Source organism: Vulpes vulpes, chromosome 1 (genome assembly GCF_048418805.1).
Source record: "Vulpes vulpes isolate BD-2025 chromosome 1, VulVul3, whole genome shotgun sequence".
NCBI classification, from domain to species: Eukaryota; Metazoa; Chordata; class Mammalia; order Carnivora; family Canidae; genus Vulpes; species Vulpes vulpes.
The window spans coordinates 22,206,428-22,221,117 of NC_132780.1; the positions used below are offsets into that span (position 1 = coordinate 22,206,428).

The 14,690-nt window shown below is 46.6% G+C and overlaps 1 protein-coding gene across 12 annotated transcripts; it reads left to right on the forward strand.

Moving 5' to 3' along the window:
• Window positions 1–633: 633 nt before the first annotated feature.
• LOC140593674 (uncharacterized) lies at window positions 634–14,050 on the forward strand. 12 transcript variants are annotated; one of them, XM_072765903.1, is made up of 8 exons: window positions 692–889; window positions 1,705–1,842; window positions 2,426–2,475; window positions 2,582–2,620; window positions 3,052–3,095; window positions 4,561–4,687; window positions 5,194–5,292; window positions 11,810–14,050. In XM_072765903.1, exons 6-8 carry the CDS (start codon window positions 4,654–4,656, stop codon window positions 12,904–12,906), a joined length of 1,230 nt encoding a protein of 409 aa, XP_072622004.1. In that variant the 5' UTR covers window positions 692–889; window positions 1,705–1,842; window positions 2,426–2,475; window positions 2,582–2,620; window positions 3,052–3,095; window positions 4,561–4,653; the 3' UTR covers window positions 12,907–14,050. The 12 variants fall into 12 exon arrangements, with proteins under 12 accessions (XP_072621854.1, XP_072621598.1, XP_072621792.1 ...); XM_072765691.1 differs by lacking the exon at window positions 3,052–3,095 and having other exon boundaries at window positions 639–889; XM_072765624.1 differs by lacking the exon at window positions 1,705–1,842 and having other exon boundaries at window positions 643–889; window positions 5,158–5,292.
• Window positions 14,051–14,690: the final 640 nt, after the last annotated feature.

Here is a 14,690-nt window from a genome sequence, read left to right on the forward strand (position 1 = left end):
TCCTTCCTACCTGCAGGGAGTTTGCTTTGTATATGGGAATGAAAGGGCAGTGGGAATACTAAGTAGAAAGGGATGACGGGGAGAAATCTAGGAGTGAGAGGCATGTTGGCTTATAAGCTTGAGGCCCACTGTCCTACTTGAACACCAATGCTGGGCCCTTAGAAGGGAAAGGGCACAGATATGTGGGATGAGGGAGAAAGGTGAACAGTTGGGATCCCTATCTCCCCACCTACATTCAGAACTGCATCATTTTTCCTCACATATCAGACATTGATTCACCACTGCTGTCTGATATTTGGCATCCCCTTAGCAAGGGAAATTTGGTAACGGACAATTAGTTCAATCCAAGGAAACCGCTTTATTGTGGCTCTCAAGACTTTTGAAGTCCTTTGACAAAAGGAAAGACTATAGTACCAGCTGCGTAGGAAAACTGAAATCCAGGCCCATCTGCATTTAGGATGGTCTCTGGAGGAGAGCCTCGTACAGTTTCTGAGCCAGACTTCTCTTGCCTGCCATCTCTGCCTGTGGGCCCACTTGCTCCACGCGGGGCGCGGTGGGAACTACATTACCCGAAAGGCGCTGCGCCCCGCGCCGCCAGCGCTCTGCAAATGAAAGCGAACATTTCTAGCGTGCGGAACGCGCTGGGCGGGGCTTCTGGCGCGGCAGCAGGGGCGGGCGTTTTCGGGCCTCTGGGGCCGGTTGGTCTGAACTGAGGTTCGGGAAGGGAGCTGTGGGGTTGGGGTGACGAGAGCGGGAAGCCGCAACAAGAGGTGGGGCTGCGGTACCGCAGCGGCGCGGGATCGGGGCCCCCGGTGCTGGTCCTCCTCCCCCGGCGCCGCTCCGTCCGCAGAGTCCGATGGCGGCGGCCGCGCGGAGGGACCTGGCTCAGGTAGGCGGCCGCGGGTCCCTGGGCCTCCCAGCCCGCGCCCAGCTGGAGAGAGCGGCCGCACTGCTGTCAGCCAGTGTGAGGGGTGCGGGAGGGCTACGGGGACAGGGCCCGCACTCGCGTCCTAAAGCTGCGGTCGGTCACGTGTCCTCAAGGAGCAGGTCTCAGTGGACTGGCGACCCGAGTGGCTGGGCCTGGGCTCCGAGGGCTCGGATGGCCACGGATTGTAGTGAACAGAGGACTGACGCCCACGTGTTGCTTAGAGTTTTCAGAAGCTTCTGAGGGAACACTGCTGGAGAGGGTAGGGTAGGATAGGGTGGAGGAGTCCGTACAGTAGACAGTCGGAGCATGGTGGCGGGAACTGGACGTACTGACGGCTATCGAGGGGGCGGACGGATGAGGTCTCTCAGGGATTTTAAAAACTGGGCAGGATTCCTGGATGCCTAGAAGTGGCTGTGACAGAAAGAAGAGAAGGAAGGACCATCTGTGTTTGTTTGTATGCATGCATGTATGTATGGTTCCTGAAAATACGGGGAAGGATGGAGATGGGGAAGTCGGTACAGGGAGCGGGTTTCAGGGAAAAGAGTAGGAGTTGAATTTGGGACACGATGATTGGAATTACCCTGTCAAGTGCAGGTGTCATTGGCGTAGCTTGCTCGCTCACATGTAAATCCTGGGGATGGGTCTTGGCTGAAGATATCCAAGATGTGGTGGGGATTCCTATTTAGGAGGGAGAATTTTAAATTCTTATTTCAGATGGGCTTGGGGGTGGGGTGTTGGCTACTTTCAGAAGGGTAATCCCAAGTGGTTCTGGTTAGTGTGTGCAGAAGTGCAGGGTTATAGGATCTAAGGACCCAGGACTGGAATGGAGCCTGAGATGTTCAGTGGTTTAGGTTTGCCACTCTGGACTCAGCAAGCCTTCATGTCCAGTCCTTGTGGAGAAAAGGAAGAGTCAGGTGAGTAGGGCAGCCTTTTGGCTCTTACCTTCCCCCAGCCTTTGGAGCAGGAGGGATGAGTAGCTGGAAAGACCCCCAGCAGGACTGCTTTTAGGAGTGTGTGTAGTAAGCAGCCAAGTTGCCACCACACTAGTATCTACTGTTTGCTCAGGCCCAATCCCCATTTTATTAACCTGTGAGTTATATGAATTAAGTTTTACTTAAACATTAACTGATAAAAATACATGTATACATGTATATATACATTTGCACATGTGTGTATATACATACATACGTAGGCATTAAAATAGCATGGGTTTAACAAGTTAAATTGATGTAAGTACTTCATGTTGGTTGAAGTTTTAAATATACTACTAAGCATCTGATTAAAATCAAGGGTCTTAAATATCACATTCTCTTAATTAAAATGTATGTACAAAACTCATTTTCAATACCTATCAGTTTATTTGCACTGAAAATGTTGACAAACGTTTTAATTATGAGGTCAGTAAAAGTCACTACTAATTACTTGACACATAGGAATGAATTTGATACACATCATGGCCCCATGAGGTGGGTACCACTATTTATCCCCATTTTACAGATGACAACACTGCGGCACAGGGAGGTTGAGTATCCAGTGTCACACAGCTGGTAAGAGGCATCCCTGAGGACTGAAGACCAGATGGTGTGAGGGGCTTGGGTTGACCTTTGTGGCCCAACACTGTTGCCTGCCTCTCATGGCTTTCCTTTTCTGTAGGTTCCTATTGCTGCAGATTTGCTTCCATACCATGCGGAGGTAAGTGGGGGTTATCTTCAGACCTCACCCTCTTCAGGTCCCACCTGCATGGGCTGCTGGATTCTGTGACTCTTTGCTTGCTATTATCTCTACTCTTCCATCCTAGATCCCTGGAAGGTGATCGCCTAAGATCAGGGGCCTGAGTCCAGGGCAGGAATTCTATGGATTGGTTCCCATTTCTGGCAACCAACGGCGTGATGTTTATAAGATGTTACAGTCATGGTGATAGACATTAGAAAATGCTAGAAGTGAGCTGGGAATACTCATGAAACTTTAGGTCTCTATTGTGTCTGATGGAAACAGTAGGAAACAAATAAGACCTAGAATGGAAGCCAGGAGCTGGGCCCCTATTCTGGAGTGGTGGGAGTCAGGGAAGGTTAGCAGAAGACGGAAGTGACAGGACCAGACTTCATGAGCTGTTCCTGTTGCAGAGCAGACAGCAGACTGTGGGGAGGAAGCAGCTGCGGTAGTCCAGGTGAGTGTTAGTGTGGGCTGTGGAGGTGAGACATGTGTTGGAATCTGGGTCTGTTTCTTCAGTAGGTCCAAGCAGACTTTCTGATGTGGAGGGTGGGAGAAGGAAATGGAAGAGGCAGTGGTCACTCAGGGATGTTTGGCCTTAATAGCTAGAAGCAGGCAAGTACCACCATGTCAGAGTTGGTGGTAAGAGTCATTTTCAGTGGGATTATTAGTCAGGTTTGGGCTATGTTGAACTGTGATGCTTCTTCAGAGACCCACAAGTGGGTGTGTTGAGTGGGCACCAGGACACACAAGTCTGGAGTTGAGGTGAAATAGTCAGATTGGATACCCATAGTATGGATGGTGTGTGGACTAAGATGAGCTGTGGATCAGAGTTGGCAGGAGCATCTTCAGATAACAAGGAGCAGAGTGTGGGGCCAAGGATTGAATCTCTTGTTGGGCACCTGGGTGGGGGTAGTGGGGTTTCCAAAGACATGTGAGAGAGAGAGTAGTGTCCATGCGACAGGGTGTAGGCATGAAGTGGGTCTAGCTGATGGCCAGTGGACATGAGATGGATGTGGAGACAGTAGTGAGGTTACAGTGAAGCTGGTGCTACTGCTTATTCATTCAGCTCTGGGCTTCACATGCTCTTGTTCTGACCCTTGCTTGGACCAGGGGATTAGCTCAAGATCAGATGGGATCCACTGGGATAATTGTAGGCCTAGCATGAAAGACAAGTGGGCTTGGGCTTCAAATAAGCATCAGAGGAAACTGAGACAGGTGAGGGGACACCTTTGCAACACAAGTGGAAGAAGAAGTGGAAGAGGGCTGAGGGTGTCTGAAATCTGTGTGGTTCCTGGTGGCTGAGGATGAAGCAAGGATATGGGCCAGGCAGGAAGGCCTTGAAAGCAGGCTTGGGGATTGCTTCTAGCAGTCAGGGTCGTTGGAATTCTGGGACAGGATGGGATTCTGATTATGTTTGCCAAGCACCCTCTAGATGGCATGTGCACACTGGCATGTGGTAAGGCCAGGGAGATGCATGATGTGGTGTAGGGGGTACTGGTGGCAGTGAGGGGTTGGAGGGGTGGCAGTGAAGGCAAGTGTGGTACAGTGATATGCATGTTGGGCAGGAGTATAAACTCATGGCTCCAGGCTCTTGTACTGGGGGTTGAAGAACAGTTGCCCAAAGTTAGTTGTGTTTGGTAAGCACGATCTGGGGCACCCCAAGTGAATTGTCTGGCAGAAGGGTGAGGCTCTGCCTCAGGGGCCGAGAGCTCAGATGGCATTTATCTGCCCACCTGTTGTTGCTGAGGACTGAACATAGTGCTTACTGGGACAGTAAGGAACAAGTAGGCAGCAGTGGCACAGCACTTGGTATCTCCTTTGAGGTGGGGAACTCTGGAGGAGGGTAGACATTTGTGGGGATGCCTAGAGTCCTGGGAAAGGAAGCTACACACATAAATTCAGCTGTCCCTTTTTGACAGGGCCATGTGACCTTTGAGGATGTGGCTGTCTACTTCTCTTGGGAGGAGTGGGGACTCCTTGATGAAGCCCAGAGACTCCTATACCGTGATGTGATGCTGGAGAACTTTTCACTGATGGCCTCTCTGGGTAAGGTCCTTACAACCCACTCCAGTGTCCTGGGCTGGGTTCTGCTCTTCTCCTTACTTTAGGGACAGGTATCACCTTCCCAAAGCTGGACTGTGGGTATTTCTTCCTTTCTCATGCTCTTGAGTAGATATTGTGAGAGCCTGGACTGTATGTACTACCCCTTCTTTTCTAGAGCTGCCTCAGTACTTGCTGCCCCAAAACTGCAGGAAAAGATTTGGGAATTAGGAGTCTTGCAGTCAGCCTGATGGATCACACTCTGTTGGCCTCTCCCTGGCCCTGGAATGCTGTAAAGATCTATGGCAGCTCCATGCCCCAGGTTCTGCTCTCTTCCTCTGGCTGCCATGGGATGCGCCTATACCAGCAATTGAGGCACTAAAATGGCCACTGCTTGACTAGGTTGTTCTTGTAAGAGTTTCCTCCAAGATTCTTTTCTAATACTTTTGTTTTCTTTCCTGTGGTCTGTTGTGGAGTGGGTCACTTTGACCCACCTGTTGTCTCTCCCTTAGGACTTGCATCTTCCAGGACTCATGAAGTTAGCCGATTGGAGTGGTGGAGAGAACCCTTTTTGCCTCCCTGTGGAGTCATGACTGCAGCTATGCCAGGAGGTACTTGGAGGGCAGAGGTGGGCAAGTATGAACTCAGTGATGGGCTCAGGTCATACCAGGAATCCTTCTACTGAGCCCTGATAATTTGTTACCAAGGCACAGTCCATGGCTGATTCCCATCTTTTCTTTCTCAGTTGCACACGTTTTATGTCTACTATGATTTCTGACCTTGGGCTATCCCCCATCTCTGTCTTCTGTATCTCATGTGGTCCTCCCCACTGCTCCCTCTGCAATGCTCCCCAGCAGTAGCCTTGTTTTGTATTCTTTATGTTCATTATGTTCAACAGGTCTAGAGAGAGTCATGACACACAGTGGGGTCTATGTGTGTTGGGGGGTGGTTCACATGGGAGGGAGCACCCAGGGAGTGGGCTTAATCAAGCAGAGAGAAGCAGAGAGTGAGTGAGGACCTATGGGCAAGTGACTTTCCTGGGGACCAGGAGGGGCGTATAGAGAGTAAGTATAAGCTGATATCATTTGGAACATTTGAATGTCACTAGGTCACGGGAGAGGGCAAGAAGGGGGACTTGTGACAGAGACCAGTCTTATCACTTGGTTAAGCTGGTCACCTGAATGGAGTGCTCACAGCCTGTTTGTGGGATGTTGAGTCAACAGGACAACATGAAGTTTAAGAGGTTATAATACAATGAATCCTGTGATGTCTCAACATCATTAATGATACTGTGACGGGTAATGCTTGCCACCTGAGTTGTGGAGATGTTATAGGTAACTGGAATAGCTTGGTCTACCCATCAAAGGCAAGCTTTGACATAGGTGACAACTGAGAGGAGTACTATTAGACATATGATGAGGGTTTGAAACCCAGGCCACAGGTGGGCACTGTGCTTAGTGGGGAAAAGCCAAGAGAACAAGTTAGGTACCTCTTGGTTTGAGGGAATCTGCTGGGAGATTTTGGTTATGTTATGGAAGATTTTTACCTCTTGGCCTAATCAGAGCTTTGCTTGTAGCTGTTTAGAATGATTGATTTACATATAGCGGGAGGTACCCTGAATAGCACCAACACCTTCTTTCCTGGCTAGTTAACAGTTAAGCCAGACTGTTATCTGTGGCTCTCTGGGCTTAGAGAGACTCATTTGCTTGTTGCATAGGGACAGTGTTGATTTTATTTTTATTTTTTTTAAGTTTTTTTTTTAATTGGAGTTCAATTTGCCAACATACAGCATAACACCCAGTGCTCATCCCGCCAAGTGCCCCCCTCAGTGCCCATCACCCAGTCACCCTAACCCCCCACCCACCTCCCCTTCCACTACCCCTTTTTCATTTCCCAGAGTTAGGTGTCTCTCATGTTTTGTCACCCTCAGTGATATTTTCACTCATTTTCTCTCCTTTCCCTTTATTCCCTTTCACTAATTTTTATATTCCTCAAATGAATGAGACCATATAATGTTTGTCCTTTTGCGATTGACTTATTTCACTCAGCATAATACCCTCCAGTTCCATCCACATCAAAGCAAATGGTGGGTATTTGTCATTTCTAATGGCTGAGTAATATTCCATTGTATATATATACCACATCTTCTTTATCCATTCATCTTTTGATGGACACCGAGGCTCCTTCCACAGTTTGGCTATTGTGGACATTGCTGCTATAAACATTGGGGTGCAGGTGGGGGACAGTGTTTAATGTAGCTTTTGTATGTGATCTTGAGAGGGTCACCAAGAGGTGCTGGTTGGCACTCATGATATAATCTCGTTTGACAAAGGCTGCTGTACTGGGGCCAGCTCTGGTGTCTCTTGTGGCTGTGGCGAATCCTGTTAAGATAGGAATAAATATTGCCAGTTTTCCCTGGGGTTAATAGCACAAGGGAGATGCCTGGTGGATAAAGAACCATGGGGATCCTCTGTAACCACTGCACATTGGGGTATAGACTTATTGGGAGTCAGTAGGGGAAAGTTTATAAAGTGCTATGCCCATGGGTTTGGCCTGCAGTAGAATCCAGAGATGCTGTTAGTTACTGATTTATTGGAGAGAGAGAGCATGCAAATGGGGGGAGGGGCAGAAGGGGAGAATCCCAAGCAGACTCTGAGCTGAGTGGGGAGCCTGATGCAGGGTTTGATCCCACGACCCTGAGATCATGAGCTGAAACCAGGAGTTGGATGCTTAACCGACTGAGCCACCCAGGCGCCCCTGAGGTGCTGTTATTTAAAGTATATGGGCCTGTGAGGTAGTTAGCATTAAGGAGGACAAAAAACCTAACATGGGAAATCGGTCAAGTGCATTTGGCTCCTGAGCACAAGCAGTACGTTTGTGGGGGTGAATTGATTATAAAGTGCAGCCATCTAGGAGAGTATAGTTGGGAACAAAGGCAGATGGTGTAAGCAAACAAGGTTCTTTGGGGGGACCCTGTCTGGGTCCTGACAGTATAGATTGTGGAGTCACTGGGCTGTTTAAATTATTCATGGACAACTCAATAAATGTATGTTGGGTTCCTTGAAAGATAAAGGCAAACAGGGGCTGTGGCTGGTAATAGGCACTGAATAAATTATATTGCCCAGATCTATCACAGCAAAGTTGTCACTGGGCACACTTGGGTATTTTCAGTTAGTTCAATTATGTTAGGTGTTAGAGCCTTGATGGGGAGAACTTAAACTTTAGGGTTTTAATAATCAATAGTAAGTGGCACTGTGGGTAAAAGCCTTGAAGACTGGCCAAATATGATTATTGAAAGGAGATATTATGGGAATAATCACCCTTTCATTTAGTAGATCTTGTACAGCACTCTTGAAGGCCAGCAGTAGTTTCAGATGATACTGTTGTGTGTTTTCGACCTTCACCACCAGGAGCAGGCCTGTAGGTTCTCATTTGGTGATTCTTACTGGCAGGACCGAGGACCTTGGCTCATTCAGCTTTGTATGTGGTGTGCACTGGCATCTTTGTCTAGAACAGAAAAACTCAGTGTTAGGGGTCACTGTGACAGGTAGCCATTTAATAAAGACCACTGCAGTATTGACATTGAGAAATTTCTTTGCCATAAGTAATTTTACTGGCATTACCCTGTAGTTTAAAGGGGCACTTCCTTTAAATCTGAATAGGTGGCTTGGAATGGTGGTGACTTGGGCTCCAGTCGTACATAAAGTTAGGAAATGTTAAGAATTCCAGTGAATTAGCAGAGTTGTATATGGGTGATTGTCCTGGGGACTGTGACAAGGCCTGAGGACTAGCTGAATCCTCACTGGAGGCCTTGACTGTTGCCATTTTTGGAGCTGAAGCATCTTTGGGTGATTCCAGAGGAGTGGTTCCCTGAGCCACCAGTCCTGTGGGTAATATGGATGAGGCTCTTTGGCTCTTTTTTTTTTTTTTTTTAAGATTAATTTATTTGAGAGAACACGAGCAGGGAGGAGAGGCAGAGGGAAAGGGAGAAGCAGACTTCCTGCTGAGCAGGGAGCCCAATGTGGGGCTCAGCCTCAGGACCCTGAGATCATGACCTGAGCTGAAGGGAGCCACTTAACCGACTAAGCAACCCAGGTGCTCCTGGTGAGGCTTTAAAAAAGATTTTATTTATTCACTCATGAGAGACAGAGAGAGAGAGAGAGAGGCAGACACACAGGCAGAGGGAGAAGTAGGCCCCACTCAGGGAGTCTGACATGGGACTCGACCCCCGGTCCCCAGGATCACGCCGTGGAGTGAAGGCAGCACTAAACCACTGAGCCACCCCGGCTGCCCTGATGAGGCTTTTTAAATACTTTTTTTAGTTGTAATTTGGGGATGGTTTGCCTAGTAGTTAGTTCACGGGGTCTCTGTTGTCAGTAAGTCACCTGGGGGCAGTAAGGGTGAGAGGAAGTTGGGAAAGATGCAGACTGAGTGGTATAGATGGGGGTCCTGCATACTAGGAGGCAGAGTATGGTAAGTCAGACTTTGTGAGTCAGAGTAGGTGGAGCCCTTACGGCAAATTAGTTCCATCCTGTTTGGTGTGGGACATGTCAATAAAATTAAGCAATGTTGTCCTGTATTGAGAAGGCCACCTACAAGAACAATTCCTAGACTTTGTGACAAAGGAGGCCTCCTCTGGATAAAAACCACTCAGGATTTTTCTTGTCTATGTGTTCAAAGTACTGATAGATCCACTCAACCATTCCAACTTTTGTGGAGGACCATAAGGGCTTCTTGATAGTTCTGTTGGCCATTTCTAGGCCATGAAAATCCAAGTCAGTAAAGGCAGGGCTTCTGAATCCTGAAGGGTAGTAGAAGTTCAGATTCCTCATCTGAGGCTTTTATAATCTCATCAAAAGTTTTGGCCTGTCACTCCTGCTCTGGCATTTGGGTGCCTTCAGCTAAAAATGTCATGTGGGACTTGAACTTGGTGGGCCAGAGGATCTTTAAGTAAGTTAATGTGGGGCACCTGGGTGGCTCAGGTCATGATCCTGGGGTCCTGGGATCAAGTCCTACATCAGGCTCCTCGCAAGGAGCCTGCTTCTCCATCTGCCTATGTCTCTGCCTCGCTCTCTGTGTCTCTCATGAATAAAACCATTAAAAAAAAAAAAAGTAAATTATGCATCTTAGGCTCTTTAGTAATGTCAGCAGCTGCTTCATCTCTGGGGATCTGAGCAGGAGTTGCAAGCCTGTATTGAATGCTCTCAGTAACCAGTGAGCTCCTTTCCCCCTTCTCTTTACATGAAATCTTTCAGAATAATTTGGATTTCCAGTCTTGTGAAGTTATGAATTTTAATTTCTACTTTCTGTATTCTCGACCTGCTGGGTCTGGAAAGACCTTGGATGCTTCCTTCCTATGGGCCTGTCCATCTCTTAGGATGAGCTCAGCTGGATTGGTATCCATTGAGAGCTATGGTGGCCTGATGTCCTTTGGGAATTGGCCCTGGACCTTGGGAGCAGAGTTGGCAAGTTGATAGATAGCGTCACTAAGCAGAAATGTTTCAAAGGTTTTTTTACCTTTCTTGAATTATTAGCTAACTTCCTCTGGTTATTGAGAGTGCTGGAATGAAATGTTCCTGCTGAGCTCCTAGGCCATTAGATATTGTGCCACTTATCTCCAGAGGTAAGACCTGGGATTGATACCCATGAGATTGGGAGGCAAAGAGCAACAGCAGCAACACACGCAGTGGAGGAGTTGCCAGCAGTACTGACCCTCACAGGGTGCCATGATAGACTTCCTGTAAAGGTGATGCAGTATATCTGCTTAGGACTGAGGAACAACATGGACTTGAATGGGAACACAAAAAACCTCCCAGTCCTGGTGCCACAAGTCCACAGGAGTCATCTCCCCGGCGCTACCCAGCCCTTCTTGGTTGACAGATCTGCTAATAGCCAACACCTGACATACAGTGTTTCTTTGGTGGGTGCAAGGTTACCCTTTCACTCTCAACCTCGATCACAGTAGAGACTTCATAATATTTTTATCCAGTTATACCAGTCTATCCCTTAACAGAGAGCACCAGGAGAACACCCCCTCTACCTCACTAGCACCCTGTGGAGTCAAAACTGGCTAGTGAAGTCTCAGGGTATTGTAGAAGAATGAGCTCCACAATTTAGGATGGAAAGCCTTGGCAATGCCTGAGAGAGGCAACACAGAGCAGCACAAGGCAGCACACAGGAATGCCAGCACAACATTCAGCTTTCCCAGATGGTAGGGCCCAACTGGGACAGCTGGTTAGTAAGCCAAGCAGTTAAGGGGCATTTCCTAAATCCTCCCTCATCCATGAGCAAACCATCCTATTTGTGATGCCAGTCATTTTGTATTCACTTATAAGACAGGTGCAGCCGTAGGAGGAGACAATAGAGGCTCAGGAATAAACAAAATTTATTGTACTTACAGGTCTGAGAGAGACAGTCACTGAATTCTGGGAGGAGGGTCCCCTGGAAGGGAGTGCCATGGGAGTGGGCTCAACCATGCTGGGGAGTAGAGAGACCTACAGGCAGGTGCCTTTACTGGGAGTCAGGGTGGGATGCACAAGGAAAGGAATGAGGGGACTGCACTGTTGCATTTGAATGGTGCTAGTTCCCAGTCAGGGGAGGGTAGGAAGGAGGACTTGTGGCAGGAGCCCACCTTATCAGACTAGTGTGTGTGGTTGCAGAGTTCACAGCCTGTTTGTGGGGAGACTGAGGCAACAGAATATGAAGTTTTTAAGGTCAGATACAGGGCTTTCACTGAATATGTTATGAGGTGTGCATGTATCCTTAATAGTCCTTGAACACCAGCTATTCAGTTGCATTTGGTTCTTTCCTGTGCCTGGACACGCCTTTTCACACTGTGTTACTGGGTCATCATCAGCCTTGTGGAAGGCTATTTGCAGAGTGTGTTGGAGACCCAGTCTGCTCCCTGAGCTGCATTCCATCCTTGTGTCCTTGCTGCTCATGAGGCTCCCACCAATCTGCGAGCTTACTGGGTCTAGCACCACACAGCAGCCCTTCCTCACCCTGAACCTCAGGCCTGATTCTGCCAGTAATGTGATGGACTGTTTATGGGGTGTGTGAGACACAATGTAAGCAGGTTACCTCCTCCCACTGAAGTCCATGTACATTTCAGCATCTCTTTGCTTTCAGGTTGGTGGCATAGAGCAGAGATTGAGGAAGGGCCTCTTGAGCAGAATGTTTACCTAAAAGGAGTGCTCAGAGAAAAACTTCAACACCAGAGGCTGCACTGTGGAGAGAAACCATTAAGGAGAGAAGAGGCAGGAGAGGTTGGAAAGGACTTCCCAATTAGTTCTGGTTTTCTCAGTCATCAGGTGACCCATGACGAAGGGGAGCCACAAGGAAGCACCAAGAGCAGGGAGGCCTTTCACCCTGGAAAAAGGCGTTACAAATGCAGCGAATGTGGGAAAGCCTTTGGTCAGAAATACTTACTTGTTCAGCACCAGAGACTACACACTGGAGAAAAGCCTTATGAATGCAGTGAATGTGGCAAATTATTTAGCCATAAATCAAATCTTTTTATACATCAAATAGTTCACACTGGAGAAAGGCCTTATGGGTGTAGTGAATGTGGAAAATCCTTTAGCCGCAATGCTGACCTCATTCAACATCAGAGAGTTCACACTGGAGAAAAGCCTTTTACATGCAGTGAATGTGGAAAAGCCTTCAGGCATAATTCCACACTTGTTCAGCATCATAGGATCCACACTGGAGTGAGACCTTATGAGTGCAGTGAATGTGGGAAATTCTTTAGCTTTAACTCGAGCCTCATGAAACATCAGAGAGTTCACACTGGAGAAAGACCTTATAAGTGCAGTGAATGTGGGAAATTTTATAGCCACAAGTCAAGCCTTATTAATCATTGGAGGGTTCACACTGGAGAAAGGCCTTATGAGTGCACTGAATGTGGGAAGTTTTTTAGCCAAAGCTCTAGCCTCATGCAACATCGGAAAGTTCACACTGGAGAAAAGCCTTTTAAGTGCAATGAATGTGGAAGATTCTTTAGTGAGAATTCCAGCCTTGTTAAACATCAGAGGGTTCATACTGGAGCAAGACCTTATGAGTGCAGGGAATGTGGGAAATTTTTTCGCCACAGCTCCAGCCTTGTTAAACATCGGAGGATTCACACTGGAGAAATGCCTTATGAGTGCAGCAGTTGTGGGAAATCATTTAGCCAGCGTTTCAACCTCATTCAACACCAGAAAGTTCACAGTGGAGAAAAGTCTTGAATGCGGGTAATGTGGAAAAGGCTTTAACCAAAAGTCCGCTCTGGTTCAGCAACAGAAACATCACAATCCAGTAGGCCTCATGAATACAGTAAGTGTGAAGAAAAGCTTCAGCCAAAGGCTTATTACCCTTGTTAAGCACCAAAATGTTCAGACTGAAGAGAGGCCTTAGGAGTGCAGCGCACATGCAGTCTCATGGTCAACCTAACTTAAAACAAAGAGGAACTCTAAAGGTAGCCTTTTTGAGGGAGACAGCAATTGAACATCATTGATCCAAATATCCTGACATTCTGTCTCCTGTGAAGATAGGCCTCTGCCTGGGAGCTCCAGGGAGAGGGAATCCTGTGTTCTTGGATATATTAGTCTGGAGTGGAGTTTCCAGCTCTATCACTGGAGTGGGGAGAAAGGGAATGGTCTTAGTTCAAACATGATTGTCTCTTGCTGTTCTTACAAATAATCAGATATTCTTAAGGGTTTCCTCATTTGCTCTATATCTGAGGACATTTCCAGAGTTTTAAGTTGTGTTTTTATAATTTTCCCCAGTTTTAATGGGAAGCAGGCCTGCAAAGCTCCTCACACTGTTATGCAGGAAGTTGATCTAAATATTTAACTTTATAAGAACTTGCCAAGTAGTGTAATGCCATTTCATATTTACTCCTACAGTATTAGGTTTCCAGTTTCTTCACCTTATTGCTGATGACTGTATATAAGACATGGGCCATTCATTTCAGCCATTCTAGTAGGTGTGTGGTTTTGACTTGTCTCCCTAATGACTCAGTGTTGAGGATTAGTCTCTGTGTTTATCTGCCACCCATATATCTTCTTTAGTGAATTATCGTTTAATGTTTTTTGCTTACTTTTAGAAAAATTGGTTGGTTTCTGTTTTCTGATTTGATATATATTCTACATATAAGTTCCCTATTTGATATATGCTTTACCAATGTTTTCTCATAGTCTATGCCTTTGATTTTCATTTTTCTTTCTTTTTAAAATTTTCATTTCTTAACAGTCTCTTTCCTAGGTTAGAATTTATTAATTTTCAGGAAGTTCAGCTTATGTATTGGTTAGGGACTACATGTTTGGTATTATATTCTTTTTCTCTTATGGTACTCTATCTTTGTTTGTAAATAAAAGCCTTATCTGAGTATGCTGGAGTCTTATGAGTCCTTATCCAATCCTGTGAAGTCTTTGTGGATTTAAATGTACATGAAGATTTCAATGTATGTAGAAATATTTACTTGTGTACATATCCCCGTCTCTTCTAAGAGAGCCTAGAAAGCAGTGGAATCCAGTAGGCATGAGCATATTTAATGCCCTCTTACTGGTGCAGTTTTTCAGTAGAAAGAACTGGAACTTCTTAGAGGCTAATTCCAGGTTGGTTCAGAAAAGGTACATGAGCCTAGGAAATTTTCTTGGATTAGTCAAGAAATGCTCACAGAATGATGTTGATTTATTAGCTTTTAGTGCTGTCCTAACAAATTACCACAAACCTATGGCTCAAACAACACAAATTACATTATAGTACTGTAGAGCAGAAGTCCCACACAGGATGGGTCTCAATAAGTTAAAATCAAGGTGCTGGCAGGGATGTGTTCTTTTCTGGAGTCTCTAAGACAGATTCTGTTTTCTACTCATTTGAGTTGTTGGACAATTTCAGTTCCTTGTGTTTGTAGGTCTTATGTTCCTGTTTTCTTTGTGGCCGTCAGCTTAGGGTCATCCCTGGAATATGTAAGAATTTTTACAGCATATTTAAAGATAAAACGGGATACCTGGGTGGCTCAGCAGTT